The sequence below is a fragment of the Asterias rubens genome, chromosome 3 (genome assembly GCF_902459465.1).
Source record: "Asterias rubens chromosome 3, eAstRub1.3, whole genome shotgun sequence".
NCBI lineage: Eukaryota > Metazoa > Echinodermata > Asteroidea > Forcipulatida > Asteriidae > Asterias > Asterias rubens.
The window spans coordinates 5,635,015-5,655,983 of NC_047064.1; the positions used below are offsets into that span (position 1 = coordinate 5,635,015).

The 20,969-nt window shown below is 37.9% G+C and overlaps 1 protein-coding gene across 1 annotated transcript in view; it reads left to right on the plus strand.

Annotated features, from left to right (window-relative positions):
• Positions 1-20,969, plus strand: part of LOC117287902 (atrial natriuretic peptide receptor 1-like) — a 33,037-nt gene that overhangs the window by 10,462 nt on the left and 1,606 nt on the right. Inside the window, exons 4-21 of the mRNA XM_033768514.1 lie at positions 3,630-3,765; positions 5,069-5,163; positions 6,127-6,268; positions 7,926-8,010; positions 8,736-8,856; positions 9,952-10,014; positions 10,908-10,985; positions 12,428-12,541; positions 13,229-13,300; positions 13,882-14,047; positions 14,388-14,543; positions 14,932-15,100; positions 15,554-15,700; positions 15,866-15,989; positions 16,426-16,494; positions 17,446-17,620; positions 17,981-18,079; positions 19,633-19,724. Of these exons, the coding sequence (XP_033624405.1) occupies positions 3,630-3,765; positions 5,069-5,163; positions 6,127-6,268; positions 7,926-8,010; positions 8,736-8,856; positions 9,952-10,014; positions 10,908-10,985; positions 12,428-12,541; positions 13,229-13,300; positions 13,882-14,047; positions 14,388-14,543; positions 14,932-15,100; positions 15,554-15,700; positions 15,866-15,989; positions 16,426-16,494; positions 17,446-17,620; positions 17,981-18,079; positions 19,633-19,724 (2,103 nt within the window). The remainder of the gene's footprint in view (positions 1-3,629; positions 3,766-5,068; positions 5,164-6,126; positions 6,269-7,925; positions 8,011-8,735; positions 8,857-9,951; positions 10,015-10,907; positions 10,986-12,427; positions 12,542-13,228; positions 13,301-13,881; positions 14,048-14,387; positions 14,544-14,931; positions 15,101-15,553; positions 15,701-15,865; positions 15,990-16,425; positions 16,495-17,445; positions 17,621-17,980; positions 18,080-19,632; positions 19,725-20,969) is intronic.

Genomic DNA, 20,969 nt, shown 5'->3' on the forward strand with positions numbered 1-20,969 from the left:
GGGCCTATATACTTTGCACGCGACAAAGTACGAAGGTTTAGGGATTTCGTTCAAACGAACGTGCGTAATTGAATAGGGGTTTTTGACGACGACGACACACCATCGTGTCCACAGATTTACACTAAACTTACTTGCTGTGGTGTTGTAGTTTTTGAGAAATTAGTGAAAAAACTGTCAATGTATGACTGGGACCGAGTTGGTTTGGGACCGAGTTGATCGGGTTCGTTTTTGAGAAATGAATGAAAAAACTGTCAACGTATTACTGGGACCGAGTTGGTTTGGGACCGAGTTGACCGGGTTCGTTTTTGAGAAATGAATGAAAAAACTGTCAACGTATGACTGGGACCGAGTTGGTTTGGGACCGAGTTGACCGGGTTCGTTTCAGGCGACGAGCGTGGACGACGAAAATAGAATGCCTGGGATTTGGACTCATTTACGGGTGAAGTCACCTTGTTTGTGCCGGGGACTATTTGCCTAAACTAATTCAAGTATTTCGCTTTCTTTTCGGAAATTATACAATGACATACAAAATCTCTTTGGCAGGAATACAAAAGCAGCGATTTTATTATGCTGACGTTTCTCTTGTGGTTGAGTGGGTCATTTGTATAAAGCTGCTTATAATAAATAGGCAAAACATTTTGCTTTATAAAAATGCAGAAATTGAGCAGAATACCTGGATTCACGACTTGTACAAAATGAGGAATGGTATTTGCTGTGTTTAGCTGCTTTTTGTGTTTTAAAAGCTATATGTAGTTTGGTCTGGTCCTGTGCCAATGACTTTTTAAAGGAAGAAACGCAGCGCTTACGTAATCAGGGAATTGTGCTTACGCTAAGCGTAATTAACATCTTAGCAGGGAATGTGTTCTTAAGCGTCACAATTCGCAACAAAAAATTTACTACAGTTGACTAATTGTGCTCAATTCCTGTGAAACTGTCACTACAAAAACAGTGACTTAAAAATTTGATTTGCATTCACAGGACAACCGTGTTTTATAATTAGTTGTGCAAAAGTAGGCCGGGGCGACTAGTGTGCTTAAGTGTTAAAGTCGCGACTACAAATTATTAGAGAGGTTTCGCAAGCGTGCGGATACAGATACAGATACGGATATGATAACCGTAACCGTTCACATCAGCCATGTGTTGAATTTTGTTTCACAAATTATAGGTATGTTTCACTTGAGTGCGCTCGCATTCATCATGAGTGTTTTTCTGACATTATGTATGACCGATTAGAGACCCCGTGTTTTATACACTACATTTTCTCATCTTTTTGCTTGCAAATGACTAAACAAATTCTATCTATATCAAGCACGATGTGAAAGCTATTCCGTGGGAAATATTTTTGATCGAGGACAAAAATACAACTAAAAATCTGCAAAACAGTATCCATTTATCTACGACGTGTATAAGCTCCCGTATCCTGTACGAACGTATATGCAAAATACGATAGTCGCGGATACCCGTCACTTGAACACACAAAGTGTCGACATATCGGTATCTGTATGTTTATATGTACACTTGCGAAACCTCTCTATTATTTGAGTCGCGACTACTGTTTTTCTCTACTCCATTATAATCATGCCCACACGTTGACTACAAAACTAGTCCCGACTACCTGTTTGGTGAAACAGTTGTGTTGCTTACTACTAATCGCAACATAATTAATGTTGCGCTTGCAGCACATTGCGGCACAAATCTTGAGAATCCGTAATTTATCTCGACAAGTGTCGTAGTTGGGTTTGAGGTGCGACTAGTCGAGTAGTAAATTTCACTAGTCACCTAGGCCTATCATGATGGGAACTTGCATACTGAAAAGTCCTGTGCGAATGGGCCCAATATGCTCTGCTCTGGAAGCAAATATTCAGTGCTAAGCAGAAGCAGTGTTTTCTGCGCTTACGTCAAGCTAAATAGACTACTAAGCAGGGATTTATTTTGTTTGTGTGCTTCCAAGCTCGCACTTTGTATTCCGTGCTTGCACAGTAAGCAGAAAATGGTGATCGTAAGCGCAGAGTTTGGTGGCCGTTAAGAGTTAAGCGAAATCCACTCGTGCTAAATCAAACATCAAACCACTGACCAAATACAAGGATTTTATCCTTAATGTAGTTTTTTGTGACATGACATTGGACTCTTAAATTACTGCATTAAACTCAAGAAACCAACAAATCAAACAATCCTGAGTCAAATATTAGTTTTATTTACATTTTATTAAACTTTTTAATTGAACTTTTTGAGATAAACATTTCAACTGAACATTTGACTAGTAATAACATCTCCTCTAGTATACAGACCACTCATATTACATACCGCCCTCTAGTGACAGTAAAAAATATTTAATGGAAGACAACAATAGCAAATTTGTAAACGCTTTTTGTTTCAGCCTATTCTCCTAAACCATAACTTGAAAAGAGTTATATCATATATCAAATTAAAGACTAGGACCTAAGCTTAATTCCTCATGTAATTTTGTTTTTCAATTCTTGATTAATTAACCACGTGACCCTCATTTGCATATTTAATGGGGAATCTTTGTAACACCATATCTCAAGAAGTACCGGGCCAATTTTAACCTGTTTTTAAACTGAACATTTGACTAGTAAAAAGGAGATGTTGATAGTAGGACCACTCATCTTACATACCGCCCTCTATTGACCAGTAAAAATATTTATGGAAGAAAACCAAAGCATTAGTTTGTAAACGTTTTTTGTTTAAGCCTTATCTCCCAAACCATAATACGAAAGAGTGCGTTTATTATACCAAATTGAAGCTTAGAACATAAGCTTTACTTACAATGTGTTTGTTTATTCTTAATTAGTTAACCACGTGACCCTCATTTGCATATTTAATTGGAAAATCTTTGTAGCACAATATCTCAAGAAGTACAGGGCCGATTCTTACTCTGTTTGTAGTTAAAGACTCCTTGGGGATTGGAGATTAATTTGGAAAAACCGTGACCTCAAGTTGACCTCTACTTCCGGGTCAACCCGAAGTGGGACCATTCTCACGAAGTACACGGCCGACTTTTAGACTGTTTGTAGTTATAGACTCCTTGGGGATTGGAGATTAATTTTGAAAAACCGTGACCTCAAGTTGACCTCTACTTTCGGGTCAACCGGAAGTATGACCATATCTCAAGTACTATACAACCGATTTTCAAACTTTTTTCAGTTTTAGACACCTTAGGCGTTGAAAATAAACTTTGAAAAACCGTGACCTCAAGTTGACCTCTACTTCCGGGTCAACCCGAAGTGGGACAATATCAATTTTTCAAACTTTTTTCAGTAAAAGACTCCTTGGGCATTGGAGATTAGCCTTAGGTTACCGTGACCCCACGTCTATCTCTACTTCCGGGTCAACCGGAAGTGGCACCATAACTCAAGAACTATTCAACATTTTCAAACCTTTTTTCAGTTATAGACTCCTTGGTCATTTTAGCACATAATCCAAGCAAAAGAACACGGAACAGCTTTGTGTTTGTTCACAAACACCTAATGTCTAGTTTTATTTGTTGGTTTTGAGTAAAGGTGTGGGGAAAAACGATACAATAAAAGAAGAATTATAAGAAACATTAACGGGATAACGACCGAACATCGACAAATATAAAGATTCTTTTTTTTTTTACTTTGATACAGGCCAACTTTTTCGCCACCTGTTACCACGACGCCTTGATTCTGTACTCTCTTGCCATCAACGAGACATTACACGAGGGAGGTGACATTCACAACGGACTAACTCTACGACAGAAGATGTGGAACCGAACTTTCCGAGGTAAGCCGATAAATGGCGAGGAAGGTACTTTGTGGATGACGTAAGACTCGTCCACGTTGCCAATTTTAAGATTCGTAATTATTTAAAGACACTGGACCTTATTTGCAATTAGTCCAAATAACTGTGAGCATAAAAACTTACTTGGTAACTTGAAAGTATGAAACATTGTGAGAAACGGCTCCCTTCGAAGTAACAAGTTTTTGATAAAGTTGCCTTTTATTGGGCATATTAAACCACACAAAGTAATTCAACAAGGGTGTTTTTTCTTTCAATGTTCTCTTGCAAATTTGATATTGACAAATTGAGCCCAAATTTGCACATGTTTGTTATTGTATACATGATATGTTGAGACACACCAAGAGAGATTTCTGGTCTTTAACAACTACCAAATGGGTCCAGTGCATTTAACCAACAAACCACTTATTCAATCGTTCGAAGGCTTTTCTTGGAAATGCTGGTCTTGGTCTACGGTGTACCGGTCTTGACTACAACACTGATTTGAACAGCATTAGACTTCATGAACATGATAGTACAAGTAGGATTTGAATGACTATATCTAAATGAGTTGGGGTGGTTCTGAAAAGAACCGTTGGTTAACTCGACGTTTCGATCAGTATGCTCTAATCGTCTTCTGGAGAATGCTGGACTCTGTTAGTACAAGCCAACTACAACAGAATATAAGACTTTCCAACCAATTTGAATTTATTGCAATTTAAGCCTGTGCCAAAACTTATACAAAGATACAACTTCACTTTTAACCTTGATTCTAATAAGTGCCTTATACAAAGAGACAACTTCACTTTTAACCTTGATTCTAATAAGTGCCTTCAAATGGTAATGTAAGCAGATTAAAATAAGTGAGATTTAGATGTAGCCATGCATTATGAGCAAAGTTATTCTATTCGGCGTTTCAGATGACATTTTTGCATGCTGATATACTTTAATTTATTTTCAATTAAGTATTGTTGGATTTATACTTATTCTTCATCAATTGTGACATTGCTCGTTGTGTTTTCCCGCTTTCCTTCTAAAATAGAAAAGAAGAATGGCATTACAAATGCATAGACCCGGCTGTATTTGTTTTTCTTCTACAATTGATATCAATCTTCCTTTGTGATATTGGGAAGTGATAGTACACTATAATAACTATTCAGAGGAGTGATATGCCTCTGAAGAAGGTCCGATTTGGATCGAAAGCTATTCAGATTAAATATATTTTCATTATTTACAATTTGAAACCAATCTTCCACTGTGATATTGAAAATTACACAACTTTTATTCACATTGCAACATTGTACTATAGGTATTGCTGGTGACATTGTAATGACATCTAGCGGTGATAGAATCGCCGCGTACTCCCTATGGGATATGACGGACACAGATAACGGTGTATTCGAGGTAAGAACGTTTTTGGATTGAAACTTACAAAAGAGAACTCCGGCGTCAAGGCCAAATAAAATTCCAGTCTATAGTGTAAAGCACATCTAGATTAAAGTAATTATACGACGTCAGTTTGATCTGAAAAGGCTACCGTGCTGAAACTCCTTTATTGGCTACAGGGGGCGGGGGTAGACTCATGCCAATTATCCGTGTGTATATATGGTGTATCCTTGACGAAGAGCATTGGCTGGTTTTGTAGGAGTCGCACGTAATAATTGATATCAGAAAATTACCTCGGTTCAAGTAATTACAACTGATTGTTTAATAACTGAATTCAGAAAATTAGCTCGGTTCACGTAATTACAACTGATTGTTTTTGGTGACCTAAGTCAAGAAATACGGCACCGGATGATTGTCCACAACAAGGATGTGTGTTTCAATTTTTGTTGAGGGGGTTCCACTACTGTTTACCATATAGAGCTTGCATTAAGAGTTTATGTGCCCCTGGAAACTATTGGAAACAGATAATTATAAATGATGCATAAAACATTTGATTCAGTCTAAATAAATGAAACGAATTTGGCAGTTAACATCCAGTAATGATCTGATACTTCGTAACGCTACAAAAAACGTATACATAAAACTAGACGTAAAGTACTCCTTTAAGTCCCAATACTATGTATTGATTGCTGTGTAAGACACAATGTGTATCACATTTGTCAGTATTGACCTCAGATTTGTTTTTTTCGCAACCCGTTTTCAAATGTTCTGGTTGTCGTTGTCGTTGTCGTTGTCGTTGTCGTTGTCGTCGTCGTCGTCGCCGTCACCGTTGTTGTTGCTGCTGCTTTCGTTTTCGTTGTGACTGTCGCTGTCGCGGTTGCTGTCGCTATCACTGTCGTAGTCACTGCCGTAGTCTTTTCTTCTCCCCCGTTGTCGTTCCGGGTTCTTTTCACCAGTCAGATAATATACTTTTCCTTGTAGCCTGTAGTGAATTTTTATGGACTTTCAAACGAGCTCAAGTTCTACAAACCAATTAAGTGGCATGGATTCCCGGATGGTGAATTTCCCCCAGACACTCCTCGGTGTGGTTTCTACAATGAAAACCCTATCTGCAAACCCAAAGGTATCACTGCTGAGTAAACATTAAATGATAATAAGGAAACAGATAACAACATTTGTTTTCTTAAATTTATTTATTAGCTGTTCCGACCTACCGTCGGAACAGGTGTTGTTTTCGTCGAGATTTTTATTATTTTTATTATTATTATTATTCTTTGTTTCCGCCTAAAACCCCATAGCGTTTGTACAGCGTTTTTGTTCAGGCCCCTACTCCTAAAGTATGAGGATAAAATAGTTAAATCATATATCAAATTGAAGCTTAGAACATAAGCTTTACTCTAACAAAAAAAGTGTAAAAATTCTTCATTAATTAACCACGTGGTCTTCATTTGAATTTTTTAATTTGTAATTTTGATGCAGTCACTTTCATGTTATTGTGAAACATTCTCTTTGGTAATACAACACAGTATGTACCTCAATGAGTTTTTGACTTCTTGAGAGGAGTCTATACTATTTTGTTTTCTACCCGCGTTCTGGACACATTACTCTGTACACGCACAAAGTACGGAGGTTTGGGATTTTCGTTAGAACGTGCGTTAAATTTGTTCTTGTTTTTCTAACCGCGTTCTGGACCAATTACTCTGTGCATGGGTTTTCGTTAAAACGAACGTGCGTAATTAGATAGGGGTTTTTGACGACATCGACGTCGTCGTCAAAAACCCCCTTAAGGCAATCTAATACTACATTTCAACCCTACTTTATAATAGTTATAAAATATTACTTGCTGTGGTGTTGTAGTTTTTGAGAAATGAGTGAAAAAATGTCAAATTTTGACTCCGATGTGTTTTCTTCGTGGACGAACGTGCGTAGTTGAATAGGGGTTTTTGACGACGACGACGTCCTCGTCAAAAACCCCTAAAGGCATCTAATACTACATTTCAACTCTACTTAATAGTTAAAGGCGTTAGCAGTTCATATTTAGTGACAATGTTCGCAAAATCATGATAATTATTTCGCCTGATCATAATCCCCTCTGTTGATATAGATACATGTAAACCCTCGACTAATGCATTGGCCCTCATAGCCTAGTGGTCATATGTCGCGCTTACTTCACTAATACATGCGAGTTCGAATCTGCGCGCGGGAAAATATTTTTTTTATCCCCCAAATCTGCATATTTAATTTGGGAACTCTTTGTAGCACCATATCTCAAGAAGTAAACTGCCGTTTTTTAGACTTTTTGTAGTTAAACACTCCTTGGGGATTGGAGATTAATTTTGAAAAACCATGACCCCATGTCGACCTCTACTTCCGGGTCAACCGGAAGTGGCACCAAAACTCATTCAGCATTTTCTTCTTTTTTTCAATGATAGACTCCTTGGTCATTTTAGCTCATAATCCAAGCAAAAGAACACGGAACAGCTTTGTGTTTGTTCACAAACACCTAATGTCTAGTTTATTTTTATTTTTTTATATATTTTTTATATATATATTTTTATATATCAAATAATAAACCACAAGGGAAACTGACTTTTTATAAATATATATATTATTATTTTTAACACGAATTTGTTAATATTTAATGGGGGTTCACTGAATAACACCATTTTTTGAAATAACAGTTACGTTGTTCTAACCAGTCCGCAAAATGCAGTAACTATATATTTGTGACATCTATACACTTTGGGTTCATTGTTCACCCTTCCTCCCTTAAACCACAGATGATAATACCGTACTGCTCATCGCGTCCATCCTGACGGTTTGCGCCCTGATTGTCTGTGTCTCTGCAACTTCGGTAGTTTACAGGTAAAATGTGGATTTCTGACTCATCTATTTTGATATCTCTTCACACACTACACTGAGGTATTCAATTCGTTTGTAATTAGAGGGTCACTTTTTCGTTCTGTATTTTTGCATTCGTTTTTGTTTGCCCCACAGATGCAACAATTTGACATCAATTAATATAAACATGTATATTTTTATTTTTTTTAATAATAACAGACAATGAAATAACCTTGTGCACCCTGCTAACCAACCCAAAAATAGGAATAGTTAAATGTCTGACGTATTGATACAAGTAGGCCTGTGAGTCTTTTTGAAATAAATACATAAATAGCGACAACACGGTGCGCATAAACAGGTATATATATAGTGGAACACAAAGCAATCACAATTGGAAATAAAGAAATGGAGTGAAAGAGTCAGGAAGCGCAGAGCAGTGATTGGAAACACAAATAAAAAAAATAAGCTGCTATAGGTCGAAACAAACAAACAAACAAACAAACAAACAAAACGACAACATAGTATAATTAAATGTATAAACAATAAATTTAACTACCAAAGAATCCCATTTGGGCATCCATGCGCTTTGAAATACTTTTAAATTTGAAAACTTTGAAATTATAGTTAAAATATTTGAAGTGTGTGTTTAATATAATACCACCAGACAAAAAAAAAACATCGGGATACTTCACGAAACCTTTTTCAATATGATGAGACATGTTATATTCCATCTTCCCCTTCATTTACAGAAAACAGAAGCAGAACGCAGAATTAATGAAGATGTCTTGGAAGATTCGCTACGACGATTTAATCTCCAAAGCCATTTCCAAATCCATTGCCTCATCCATGCGGTCTTTATCCATGTCCATGGTTAGTTGCATAGCTAACACATTTTTATAATTTTCAGCATGTTCAGCAAATAAAATTACCCAAAGTCGCGGTTGATTTCCTTGTACATTGAATATATTGAATGATTTTACTTGACCAAACTACAGCTGCAACTTTCACAGAGTGCAGAAGTGAAATAATTGTTCTTGTTGGTGAGTGGTGCTTTTGCAGTCTTGCTGTGAAACACAATGTGTTTTTGGAACACTGATGGTACTTTTGTGGCTGGGATCAAAGTTTCAATCCGCCAAGGCTGTAGCGAGGCCTCTGTCCTTTTTGCATTATATTTCATGATACATGTGCCACGAGTGTATCTAATTTGGTTCCTCGTATCAGGGGTTTTGAGCGTGAAACAAGACTTTCTGTTTCTGTTCAACCATACACTATTGCTTTGCTGAGATTTAAAACGACGAGAAATTGACCTCGAGAGAGAGTGCGAGCTTTCGCGAGAATCTGGATTTCTGGGCAACCTCAAATAAGCCATTTTGAGATATGGTTGACACAATACTATTAGACACTATTAGGTTTGGGTATTATTTGTCTATATACACCCAAATCAACAGTGCATTCCTAAAGTGTCCACATACCACTCCTCCCCCCCCCAAAAAAAAAAAATAAATAAATAAATAAATAAATAAATAAATAAATAAATAAATAAATAAATAAATAAATAAATAAATAAATAAATAAATAAATAAATAAATAAATAAATAAATAAATAAATAAATAAATAAATAAATAAATAAATAAATAAATAAATAAATAAATAAATAAATAAATAAATAAATAAATAAATAAATAAATAAATAAATAAATAAATAAATAAATAAATAAATAAATAAATCATAGCAGCTAAAGCGTGTACTTTGGAAGGTTTTTTAACAACTCGTATAGCATTGTTGTAAAAAAAGTCAACCACTGAAAAGTTGTGCATTTTACATTTTTACCAGGATACCAAAATATATTTTTTTGTTTTCCCCGATTAACTTCCTTTTAATCATGTGAATTGATAGGGAAAGACGTTCTATATAAATAAATCTCGAACAAAAATACAAACCCAAATAATTATCTTAATTACAGACTGGTTCACTTACTGATGAGAATAACGAGCGCCAGATATTCACAAAAATTGCTCAGTACGAGGTAAGTACAATTTTGTTTATAAAGACATAAGACACAAAATGCACAATCCAATTAGACATGTCCACTAATATTTTATTTGTATTTACATCACTTTACAAAAATGGAAATATCATTTTCTTTATTAGCACCTCGCTGAAGTAAATGATTGTAAGTTATCTTAATTATTTAAATTTAAATCTTTATTCATTTGAATATTATAATAATATTATTATCCATACAAATGTTGCCAACGGAATCCAAACTCACTTGATATCCATCCTTTAAGTGAACGTTTCTCCGTGCTATGTCGCTAATAAAATATGGGGCGACTTTGTATGAGGCGTCTGTGCTAGATGGCGACTTTGTCAGGGGACGACTTTGCCAGGGGGCGACATTGTCAGGTTGCGACATTATGAGGGGGCGACTTTGTCAGGGGGCGACTTTGAATGTCCCGGGACGAGCTGGTCAGGTTGCGACTTTGTTGGGGCGAGCTTGTCAAGTGGCGAGATGACCAGCATCCGCTCAATTTAATACAACTTACAGAAACAGTATTTTGGTTTTACCCATACATACCGATGTGTGTAAAACCTGTATACTCAGTACTTATCCGAGCTCTGTGTGAACAAATCACAGGCATATTACACATGCGGGATTCGAACCTACGACCGTCGCAATTATAGTAGTGTCTGAAATTACGGGAACGTGGTTTGATATCCGCCTCGCCGAATGCTCATTTTCTTTACACTTTGTGGATTTACTTGGACGGCTGGTTGGGTCTTATCATCAAGGGTTTTATTTGCATCTTTCTATGATCTGAACAAGCTTTCCATACGACCGATATAAAGCTCCTGTATAATTTCTTTATTTAACCTCTGTACTGGATAAATTATTAAAATTCTATGTTTCATATAAAGGGTCGACTGGTCGCTCTTAAGCCAATAGGAAACGGCAAGCTTGAACTGACAAGGAGTGTCTTGGTAGAGCTCCGAAATGTAAGTATTTCAGTCTGTCCTTCAGACCACCCCCCCCCCCAGATAGTATAACGCATTGAGAGAAACGGCTCCCTCTGCAGTAACGTAGTTTTCGAGAAAGAAATCAGGCATCTGCAAGCTCACAACTTGTCGTGACAAGGGTGTTCTTTTGTTTCATCATTATCTCGCAATTTCGAGTTAATATGTACGTATGGGACTCGTGTTCGTACACAATAAAATAGAGTTTTTTAAAATCATGCTGCGGCAAAGAGCTTCCGTTATGTTGTGACCGTGAGAGTATTAGGCCGTATCCGAATTGGCGGCTACAGCTACGGCTACGGCTAGATTTCCGCGTCATCATGCGTTGAGGTAAAGGACATCCTTAGCAACACCCTTAGCAACAGTCATAGCCGTAGCCGCCAATTCGGATTCGGCCTTACTTTTTTCAACAGACGAAGTGAACCACTCCAGCTGAAACCAGTTTAGTAACGGAATATAGTAGCGATATTTAATATAGTAACGAAAGCAAAACACATTGTTGGCCTCACATCCCGACCCCATCAGAGTTTTTTTTTTCCATGGTTAGAACATTACTTCATGCTCCTTCAATGCGCTCATTCGCATGGAAAACAGTTTCCCTTTAATGGCAGTCTACAGTAAATATGACTTGGTTTCATCTAAAGGCTTTGGTTTCTGCCGGTGATAAGCCGATTTGACACAATCAGTTCGACCCTGAAAAAGTCTTTATCAAAGGAATAAACATAACACAAGTGACTTCCTTCACATGCCCAAGATGATGTCTTGGATTATTTTAAGCATTAGGTTATGTTTGAAGTCGTTTTGGTTTTATTGGGCAACAGTAAAAGCAATGAGTTAATCCCACACAACACGTCAAGCATGATCATACCTGCATAAACCGTTTTGATATAATGATGATCACAATACTGTAACACTATGGGTAAAGCTGTGTGTATACACCCAAATCCAATAGTTCACCTCTAAAATAGTGTCCACCATATCGCAGAAAGGCCAATACTTCCTCATCAGAACATTTTTGTTTGATACACATCCAAAGACGTGGCCCCGTACGACCAGAAAAGAAAGTCTATGTCAATAATACAAATTGATTTATTTAGTCCGTGCAAGTTTCATATGTATAAATGCACATTACAATAGTTAAAATTACAGATTTTAGCAGTTATTTAAGAATGAATAGAAATGGAATAATAACAATACACCTGTAATAGTTAAAAACTATCAACAGAAGTTACATCAGCGAGAAAATATCACATCACATACTAGTTAAAGTCTCGTCGAAATAACTGGGCCCGAGCAACCTTTTGAAGATACCCGTATTATTGGCGATCCATGGCATGATGTGGGAGTACTTTTAGTTAAACAACGTGTGTAACTTGAATACATTAAATGTTAAGCAATAATATCAAGCCGTTTGTTTTATTCAGTTGAGACACCTGGAGCATCCAAACATCGTTCGTTTTGTAGGTGCATGTACTGATGGACCAGATGATGGCAAACATTTGATAATTACAGAGTACTGCACCAAGGGAAGTCTTCAGGTATGTACAGTAGAATATTGCCGGTTAAATTGTAGGCCATGACCGAATTAGCAGTTACAGTTACGGCTAAGTTCCGATTTTCGCGTCATCATGCGTTGAAGATACTTCCATTGAAATACACTTAGCAGTCGTAGCCGTTTTTGCAGCTACCTTTTCAGATATAAAGCCTCAAATAGTCTTGGTCCAAACGTTACTATCTCATACTTGTAACGTTGCGTAACGGAACGTAACGTAATATAATGTAATGTTGCGTAAAACGCAACGTACGTAACGCGATTTTTGACAGAGGGCGCGTTGTTCTTCTTACATCATTTCGGTTGACGAATGTCCTGGAAATCGCAACAAGGATAGTGACGTCCTCTGTTGTTTGAATTGATAAATTAAGTGCGAACTACCAGCAATGAGATAGTAGTGACTAAATTTGTTGTTGAAATAGATCAATGCGAAGATCTTTGAACCTAGACTAGGTAAAACTCGATCTCTGTTGACGCTGCTAAGGATGCGAATTTCAGAAATTTAATTCGGGTATTTACCGGAAATACCCGCATGAGCTGTATTTAATAGGCCATCATAACTGTAGGTTAGTATTTTCAAAAACAGCGTATTACGTCATGCTTCAACCACTGTTTGATTTCCTTTACGTTCAGGATCATCACAAAACATGTTTTCTTTCCCTTCTCATTGCAGGATATTCTTGAGAACGACGCTCTGAAGTTGGAATGGGACTTCAAGAGTTCTCTTCTGATTGATGTCATCAAGGTTATCATCGTGTCGATACCTCATTCAAAGATTCAGAATCAGTGTATAAACTTTTTGGAGTTCAAGATTTACAATATAGAAGTTTTGAAATAACACACAAAACATGAGAGCTACCAGTTGGCTATTCCCGTAGCAAAACAGCCGAACTAAAAAGAAAAGTATTTTGAGAAACGCAAGTAGGCTACATAGTAATTCGGATATTCGGTGTCCCCCCCCCCCTCCCATATGGCCAACTGTGTACAAACTTCTTCTGATAGCGCCCTCTTTTGAATCCTCCTCCTCAGCCATTATAACTTTCCCATTGGGGGACCGAATCTCCGGCGGACAGATTTCCCTGGGACAACGGAACAAAACATTGTAAACAAAGGCCAAGATTGGACAGGTTATATTCATAACCATGCGTAATGTGCACTGCCTTATGAAACTTTGAATTAAATGTGAAAAGTGTCCTCAATTTACCAAGATATGAAAGTATTTTAAAAGAAAACGAATTTGGGCTGCTACGAATGCGCCAAAATTTGTTTATGCAAGATTAGTTTCTACTAATCCATTTTGTGGTAACTTTGTTGTTTCCTTCGTAGGGTTTGAGTTTTCTTCACCACCGTCGAGAGCTTGGTGTGCACGGCAGGATGCGGTCTTCTAACTGCGTGGTGGACAGCCGCTTCGTAGTCAAACTGACAGACTTTGGTCTCCTAGACTACAGGGATATCACATCCGACAATGATAACGATCAAACATACTTGAAAAGTACGCATGACCAGGGAAGTCTAGAAAGCATAAAACGCAAATTCTGTCCTTTGCTCGCCCTATATTTCAATCATTAATTGGGGGGGGGGGGGCGGGGGTAAACAATTTAAGGTGTTAGACGTAGGCCTACTGTTACCCAAAACTTTTCCGTACAGTGAAAACAAAATGTTGTAAAAAAAAACAACATTAATTGTTAACGTTCTCGCCAATTCCAATGTTCTGTTTCCAATTTGTTTATACAGGAAGCCCTCTTTTGAAATTATGCACGGGTATTTTGTTCAAGCCGCGTAAAACCTTAACCCTGTTAACAGCACACTACTGTTTTTGTGCTACTTTTTAGAAATGTTGTGGAATGCACCAGAACTTCTTCGTGCTCCAACCAAGAATAGGCCGACGACAGAGGGCGACATTTACTCTGTTGGCATCATCATGCAGGAGGTGGTAATGAGAGGTCCGCCATTCGAGAATGAGTGCAGGGACACTGATAATGTCAAAGGTCAACCATGATTATTAATTATTTGTCAAATTATTTCATGTTTGGATTGATTGAAATAAATGTAGCGAAGATAGCATTGAAGTTTTGCAAATGCATACGGGTGATGATGCACCTCATCTACGATACATCAAATAAGTATACACCATAATAAAGGTCCAAAATGTACGCCAGTAACTGCCTACACCAATGCCCTTGTTAATTATACCTTATCGCAAATGAAAAGCTATACTGCCTTTTTTGTATTTTTGACAATGACAATGTATTGTCTGTATTAAAAAACATTTAAGGAGCGGGTTATCACATATCCGATAATATTAAAGTGATATGTGAGAACCCAATCCTTAATAGAAGATAAAATACATTAGAGTGGCTCGTGGTTTTCTTACAGTTGTTTTAGAGAAGATTCAGTCTCATTCAACTCAACCATTCCGTCCCCACGTCCCACCCGAAGCCTGTAGCCCAGAAATACACGCTATTATGGCAAGATGTTGGCATGAAACACCAGAGGAAAGGCCCACAGTGGATGAACTGATGGCTAACATGAAGAAGATTAGCAAGTATGTTATTTTTTTTAACTGAGCCCCTAAAGGGACATTGATGATACCAAAATCCTCGTGCGAAGAATTGATATGAGTCTTATTTGTTACGCTCATTAATAATTTGTGTTCGAAACGAAATCGTTGCGTGCATGTACATGCAAATGATCAGTATTGACAAAATAACATATTTTTAGTGCACTTTTGTGTTTTTCAAGCTAATTAATTAACTTACTTCTAGGGCAAAAACTAACGCATCTGCAATATAATGTGCGTTTTGTTTTCCTCACCATAGAGTGCCTTTAGTGGCTCCACATTATGGGAGGCATAGGGCCAAAGAAAATACAAAAAGCGCACAGTTTTGATTTTCATAATGTGTTTTCCACCGCTGTTTAGTACAGTTCCAAAAATGTACAATTTGGATTTGTTGTTCTACTGGCATTCGAAGTTATTTTTCTTGACTTCCTTTCGTAGGAATGTATCTGGAGGTATCATGGACAACCTACTATCTCGTATGGAGTTCTACGCCAGTAACTTGGAAGGTCTTGTGGAGGAGAGAACCTCTGCCTTCTTGGAAGAGAAGAAGAGATCTGAGACGCTCCTCTATGAAGTCTTGCCGAAGTAAGATACATCAATAAGCTCATGATTATGTTAACATAACACTTTTTTAAATTCATTTATGTCTATGGACAAACTTTGGTAAACAGAATTGATGAACAAAATACAGTCTAAACTGATTTGAATAGGAAATAAAACTCATTGATTTAAGATTATTATGAATAATAGGTCTGTGGCCGATCAGCTTAAAATGGGATCCACTGTTCACCCAGAGTCTTATGACAATGTGACGATTTTCTTCAGTGACATCGTGGGATTCACTGAGCTTTCATCAGACAGTACCCCTATGCAGGTGGGTCAAATCATTGTTCTTTGGTATCTCCGGTAGCAGTATTGGAAGTAATCAATGGTTACTATTGGGTGCGTTCGTTTAGCTTCCATGGGTCGACCCCGGTCTGCCCGGTACGTTCGAATAGCTTTAACGGGGCTCACTGGGTCAGCCCCAGTGCCCTGCTTGTGAAGTGGGTCACTTGGGGTGACCTGAGATGCACGCCGTCAGCACGAGAGGGCGAGTGTGATCGTTCGATTAGCTCTTTTCATCAGGGGCTCACCCAAGTAAGCACTGCGGGACGACACAGGGAAGCTTTACGAACGCACCCAGAGAAGATACTCAATGCAGCTTACTCATACAAAAGTGTACAGTCAGCAACTGTATTTATTGTGTGTCAATGACATTTTTATCTCGATTTTGATCCATTGATTTTATTTTTTAAAATATCTCTCTGAAGGTTGTTGCTCTGTTAAACGATCTGTATACCTGTTTCGATGGGATTATTGGCAACTTCGACGTATATAAGGTAAGTCTTGCACCAATGATATACTATTGTCTGGAATGGGGTGAACAGTATTGGAACTTGCAGAATGTGTTTTGGAGCAATACTTATGTTTTAATAGATGTTAAATTGTTTGCAGTACCCGCTGCTAAAACATATAATTCAAACTGCCTCTAGCCACCGGGCAATCTCGGTGGTTTTGTTGGTATGACACTGCTCTAGAATTCCAAAGGTCCTGGGTTCGAATCCCACCCGAGTAACATGCCTGTGATTTTCTTTTCACATGACTCGGGAAAATACTGAGTATACAGTGCTATCACAAATCTGTGTATATGGGTACAAACCAAAATGAATTGTGTTGCGGAATGGTTAATTATTATTATTATTATTTGATATCATTTTGTGTGTTACATGAAAACAGTTTACTTATGTTCAAATATCTTCTCATTTGAATGTTTCAAATCTTCAAGTAACATTTGTAGTATATTGTTATCGATGTTGCATTGTGTCCCATTTAAAAAAAATATGTCCTTCTTGCTATTGATCATTCAATACAACAACCAATACATAACAACAACAAATAAATTAAATTAATAAAGGCAGTGGACACTATTCGTAATTACTCAAAATAGTATAGCATAAAACCTTTCTTGGTGACGAGTAATGGGGAGAGGTTGATGGTATAAAACATCGTGAGAAACGGCTCCCTCTGAAGTGCCATAGTTTTCGAGAAAGATGTAACTTTCCACGAATTTGGTTTCGAGACCTCGGATTTAGAACTTGAGGTCTCGAAATCAACCATCTATATGCACACAACTTCGTGTGACAAGGGTGTTTTCTTTTCTTTCACTATTATCTTGCAAGTTCGATGACCGATTGAGCTCAAATTTCCACAGGTTTGTTATTTTATGCATCATGTTGAGATACGATTACCAATAGTGTACACTGCCTTTAAAATTGATTTTTCTATTGAAGGTTGAGACGATTGGAGACGCCTACATGGTGGTGTCGGGCCTGCCCATCCGCAACGGCTCTGCCCATGCGCGAGAAATCGCCGACATGGCGCTGTCATTGCTTGGGGCAGTGGGAACCTTTAAAGTGAGGCACAAACCAGAGTGGAAGCTTCAATTGCGGGCTGGAGTACACTCGGGTAATTGTTTTTTTTTTTTTTTTTATGTTATCAACAGGGTTGCAATTATTGTCATGCATATCATAGAAGCAGGGGGTGTTACACGTTTGTATATAATATTGTGTAATAATTTGTTTTGTTTCCAATCGGTAATTGAGGTACCTCTTCTTGGGCAAACTATGTAACATATCCACGTTGTGTTTCCCTTCGCTGGCATGATACAATCCACAATGACCTTACCCAGCTTGCCTTTTAGAAGTTCCATGCATTCTTAAACGCTAGTTTTATCTATATGATTATGTTTCATCGTTTACATGTCACAATAAAGTGTTGTAAGTGTGTAAAGTCATGCTAAATTGCATTTATTCTGCCTCGTCATAGGTCCATGCGTGTCTGGAGTGGTTGGTCTGAAGATGCCCAGATACTGTCTGTTTGGTGACACAGTCAACACAGCGTCCAGAATGGAATCAAACGGAGAAGGTAAAACTCTTGTTGGATAAAGTGCCTTTGGTGATACAAACAATGGGGTCATAATTGTCATTTCGATTGCATATAGATGACTTGCACTGGTGTTGTTCTCTCTTTCGTTCTAATTATATATAATCATATACCATTGGTTCTGATTTGTAATTTTGATTGGCTTTAATTTCCCCGCCTTTCTGAATACCTTCCCTTTATCCTTCGCTTCTCATTTTTTCTGTAAATGGATATGTTTTTGTTTGATTTTGTGTATGCCTCATGAAGAATGTCTGAATTGGATCGAAAGCTAAAGCCGTCTACCCATTGCATGTGCTATTATATTCTCATAAATACCTGAGACAGTTTCGCTATTCCTATTGGTGGAGAGCGCGTCACGTGGGTGTGTATAAACATTTGTTTATGACCAGTAAAAAGTGTTGAAACATGGGCGTGACACGCGAGCTTGCAACTGTTCTTATAAGACAGTTTCTTCATTCCTATTGGTCGAGAGCAACGGCTGAAACAGTTGCGCCACATCACGCGATACGCGCGACGCGCACAGCATTCCCTTATAAAGAGTTGTTTACCCGAGGGCGGCGGAGGGCTTTACCATTTCATAGCTGGAGGGGTGTTGTGTTGAAATAAATCATTGATCAATTATATTTTTGTATTTATTTTACTTTTTGACCAAAAAGTGATGATGTTTTTGACCGAAAAGGTATTTATGAATGGGAATCAAAGTGTGTTGGATCGGTTTTCAACTATAGTGGTTTAAACCCGCCGACGCCTGGTTCTTGATAATTTACCTCGACTTCGTCTCAGTAAAATTATCAAGAACCAGGCCTTTGATTCCCTTCTTTATGGTAATGAAACCAATGATGCATCACTGTGAACTACATTAGTGTAGCTTGCTAGCTATTCTGAGGAAAACAAGGACCTTGTACAGTGGACACTATTGGGTATTACTCAAAATAATGATTAGCATAAAACCTTACTTGGTAACGAGTAATGGGGAGAGGTTGATATTGTAAAACATTGTGAGAAACGGCTCCCTCTGAAGAAACGTAGTTTGCGAGAAAGAAGTTATTTTCCACGAATTTGATTTCGAGACCTCAGATTTAGAATTTGAGGTATCCAAATCAAGCATCTGAAAGCACACAGCTTCGTGTGACAAGGGTGTTTTTTCTTTCATTGTTATCTCGCAACTTCGATGACCGATTGAGCTCAAATTTACAAAGGTTTATTATTTCATGCATATGATGAGATACAGCAAGTGAGAAGACTGGTCTTTGACAATTACCAATAGTGCCCAGTGTCTTTAACCTTGCACTCTGCTCATCATAAAAACAGAGCCTGAATCTGGTTCTCTGAAACGCTCAGCTTTACAAAATGCCACTTCACTGTTGTTGTGTATCACAGGCCTATATCTAGTTTTAATTGTAAGCAAACCGTTACTTGATCTTTAATTTGACACTTGTCGATGAAGTGATGTCCGGGCCTGCTTAGATACGATCTACTAGTCCAACACCATTTTTAACACCCACTCTCCACTTTGACGTGTTTTCATTCTTAAGCACTCAAGATACACATCAGCGATACGACCCGACATATCCTGCAAGAGTTTGACGAGTTTATCATTAAGGATCGAGGAGAAATTGAAATGAAGGTACACAAATCAACTTATACAAGTTGTTTACTAAATGATTTATTGATACATCCATTCATTTGACAATTTGTTATGGGCTGATTGAATGATAATAGCAGACCAGGGTTTGATTTAATGGAGAAAACATTAAAACAATATCAATTCTAGGAAGCGAGAATTACGGATTTATTTTAAACACATGTCATGACACAGCGAAACGTGTGGAAACAAAGGGTGGATTTCCCCGTTATTTTCTCCCGACTCCGATGACCGATTTAGCCAAATTTTTCACAGGTTTGTTATTGTATATAGTTGTGGTACACGAAGTGTGGGCCTTGGACAACACTATTTACCGAAAGTGTCCAATGGCTTCACTCTAAGAAAAAAATACCCAATGTTGCGTAAAATTGTACTCTTTGTGGTGTTCAAAGGGAACATGGTCGTTTGGAGGGTAAAACGCTACGCAACAGGGGTTGCGTCGTAATTTACTCAATTTCTGTGTAAAACGGCTACCCAACTATGCGTCAAATTTCTTACCCAACTTTGTTGTGTCAAAATGTACCCAACAATCGACTACCCATTTACTCAGTAGTTGAGCACCATAACCCCTAGTGTTAAGTAAAAAAGAAGTAATGCATTTTTGCAGCATACACGGAGACTAATAAAACATTTTTAAAAAAGGCCATATACATTGAGTTGGACTGGACAGTATAATTTCCGATTAATCTATGGTGATCACAACCTAATAATCACCTTGCATAAAACGACCGGAGAGTTTGTGTACATTCAGGGGGTGAAACACGAACACAAAAGTCTTGCGAGCAGACTACATGTAACAATCTCTTTTTAGAAGCGGTGTTGGCTCTGAAAAGAGCCGGTTGGTTTTGCCAGACCTGTTATTGACGAAATTGTTGAAGCTACTATCCGCGTCTTTCCTGGTGATGTATTTCTCTTGTCAACATACTGTTGTTCCTCAAACAGACTAACTACCATAAAGCCAAAATTCTCTCTGACAACCGTGGTTAAATGAACATCAGACATCAACGACCTGCAACATCAGAATTACGTCCACCCCATCCATCTTTGATTATGACTTGTGCCATGCGACTTGTACGATACGTCCGTGTGTGTGTAATGTGCACTTTGCATTATGGGTAAAATGGTTTCCACGAGGAGCAGTTTACCCAATTACGTGCAACATTTTACCACAAAAAGAGCATTTTTTTAGTACGTCGCAAGGTAAACTTGACCCTGTGACGAGGAAAA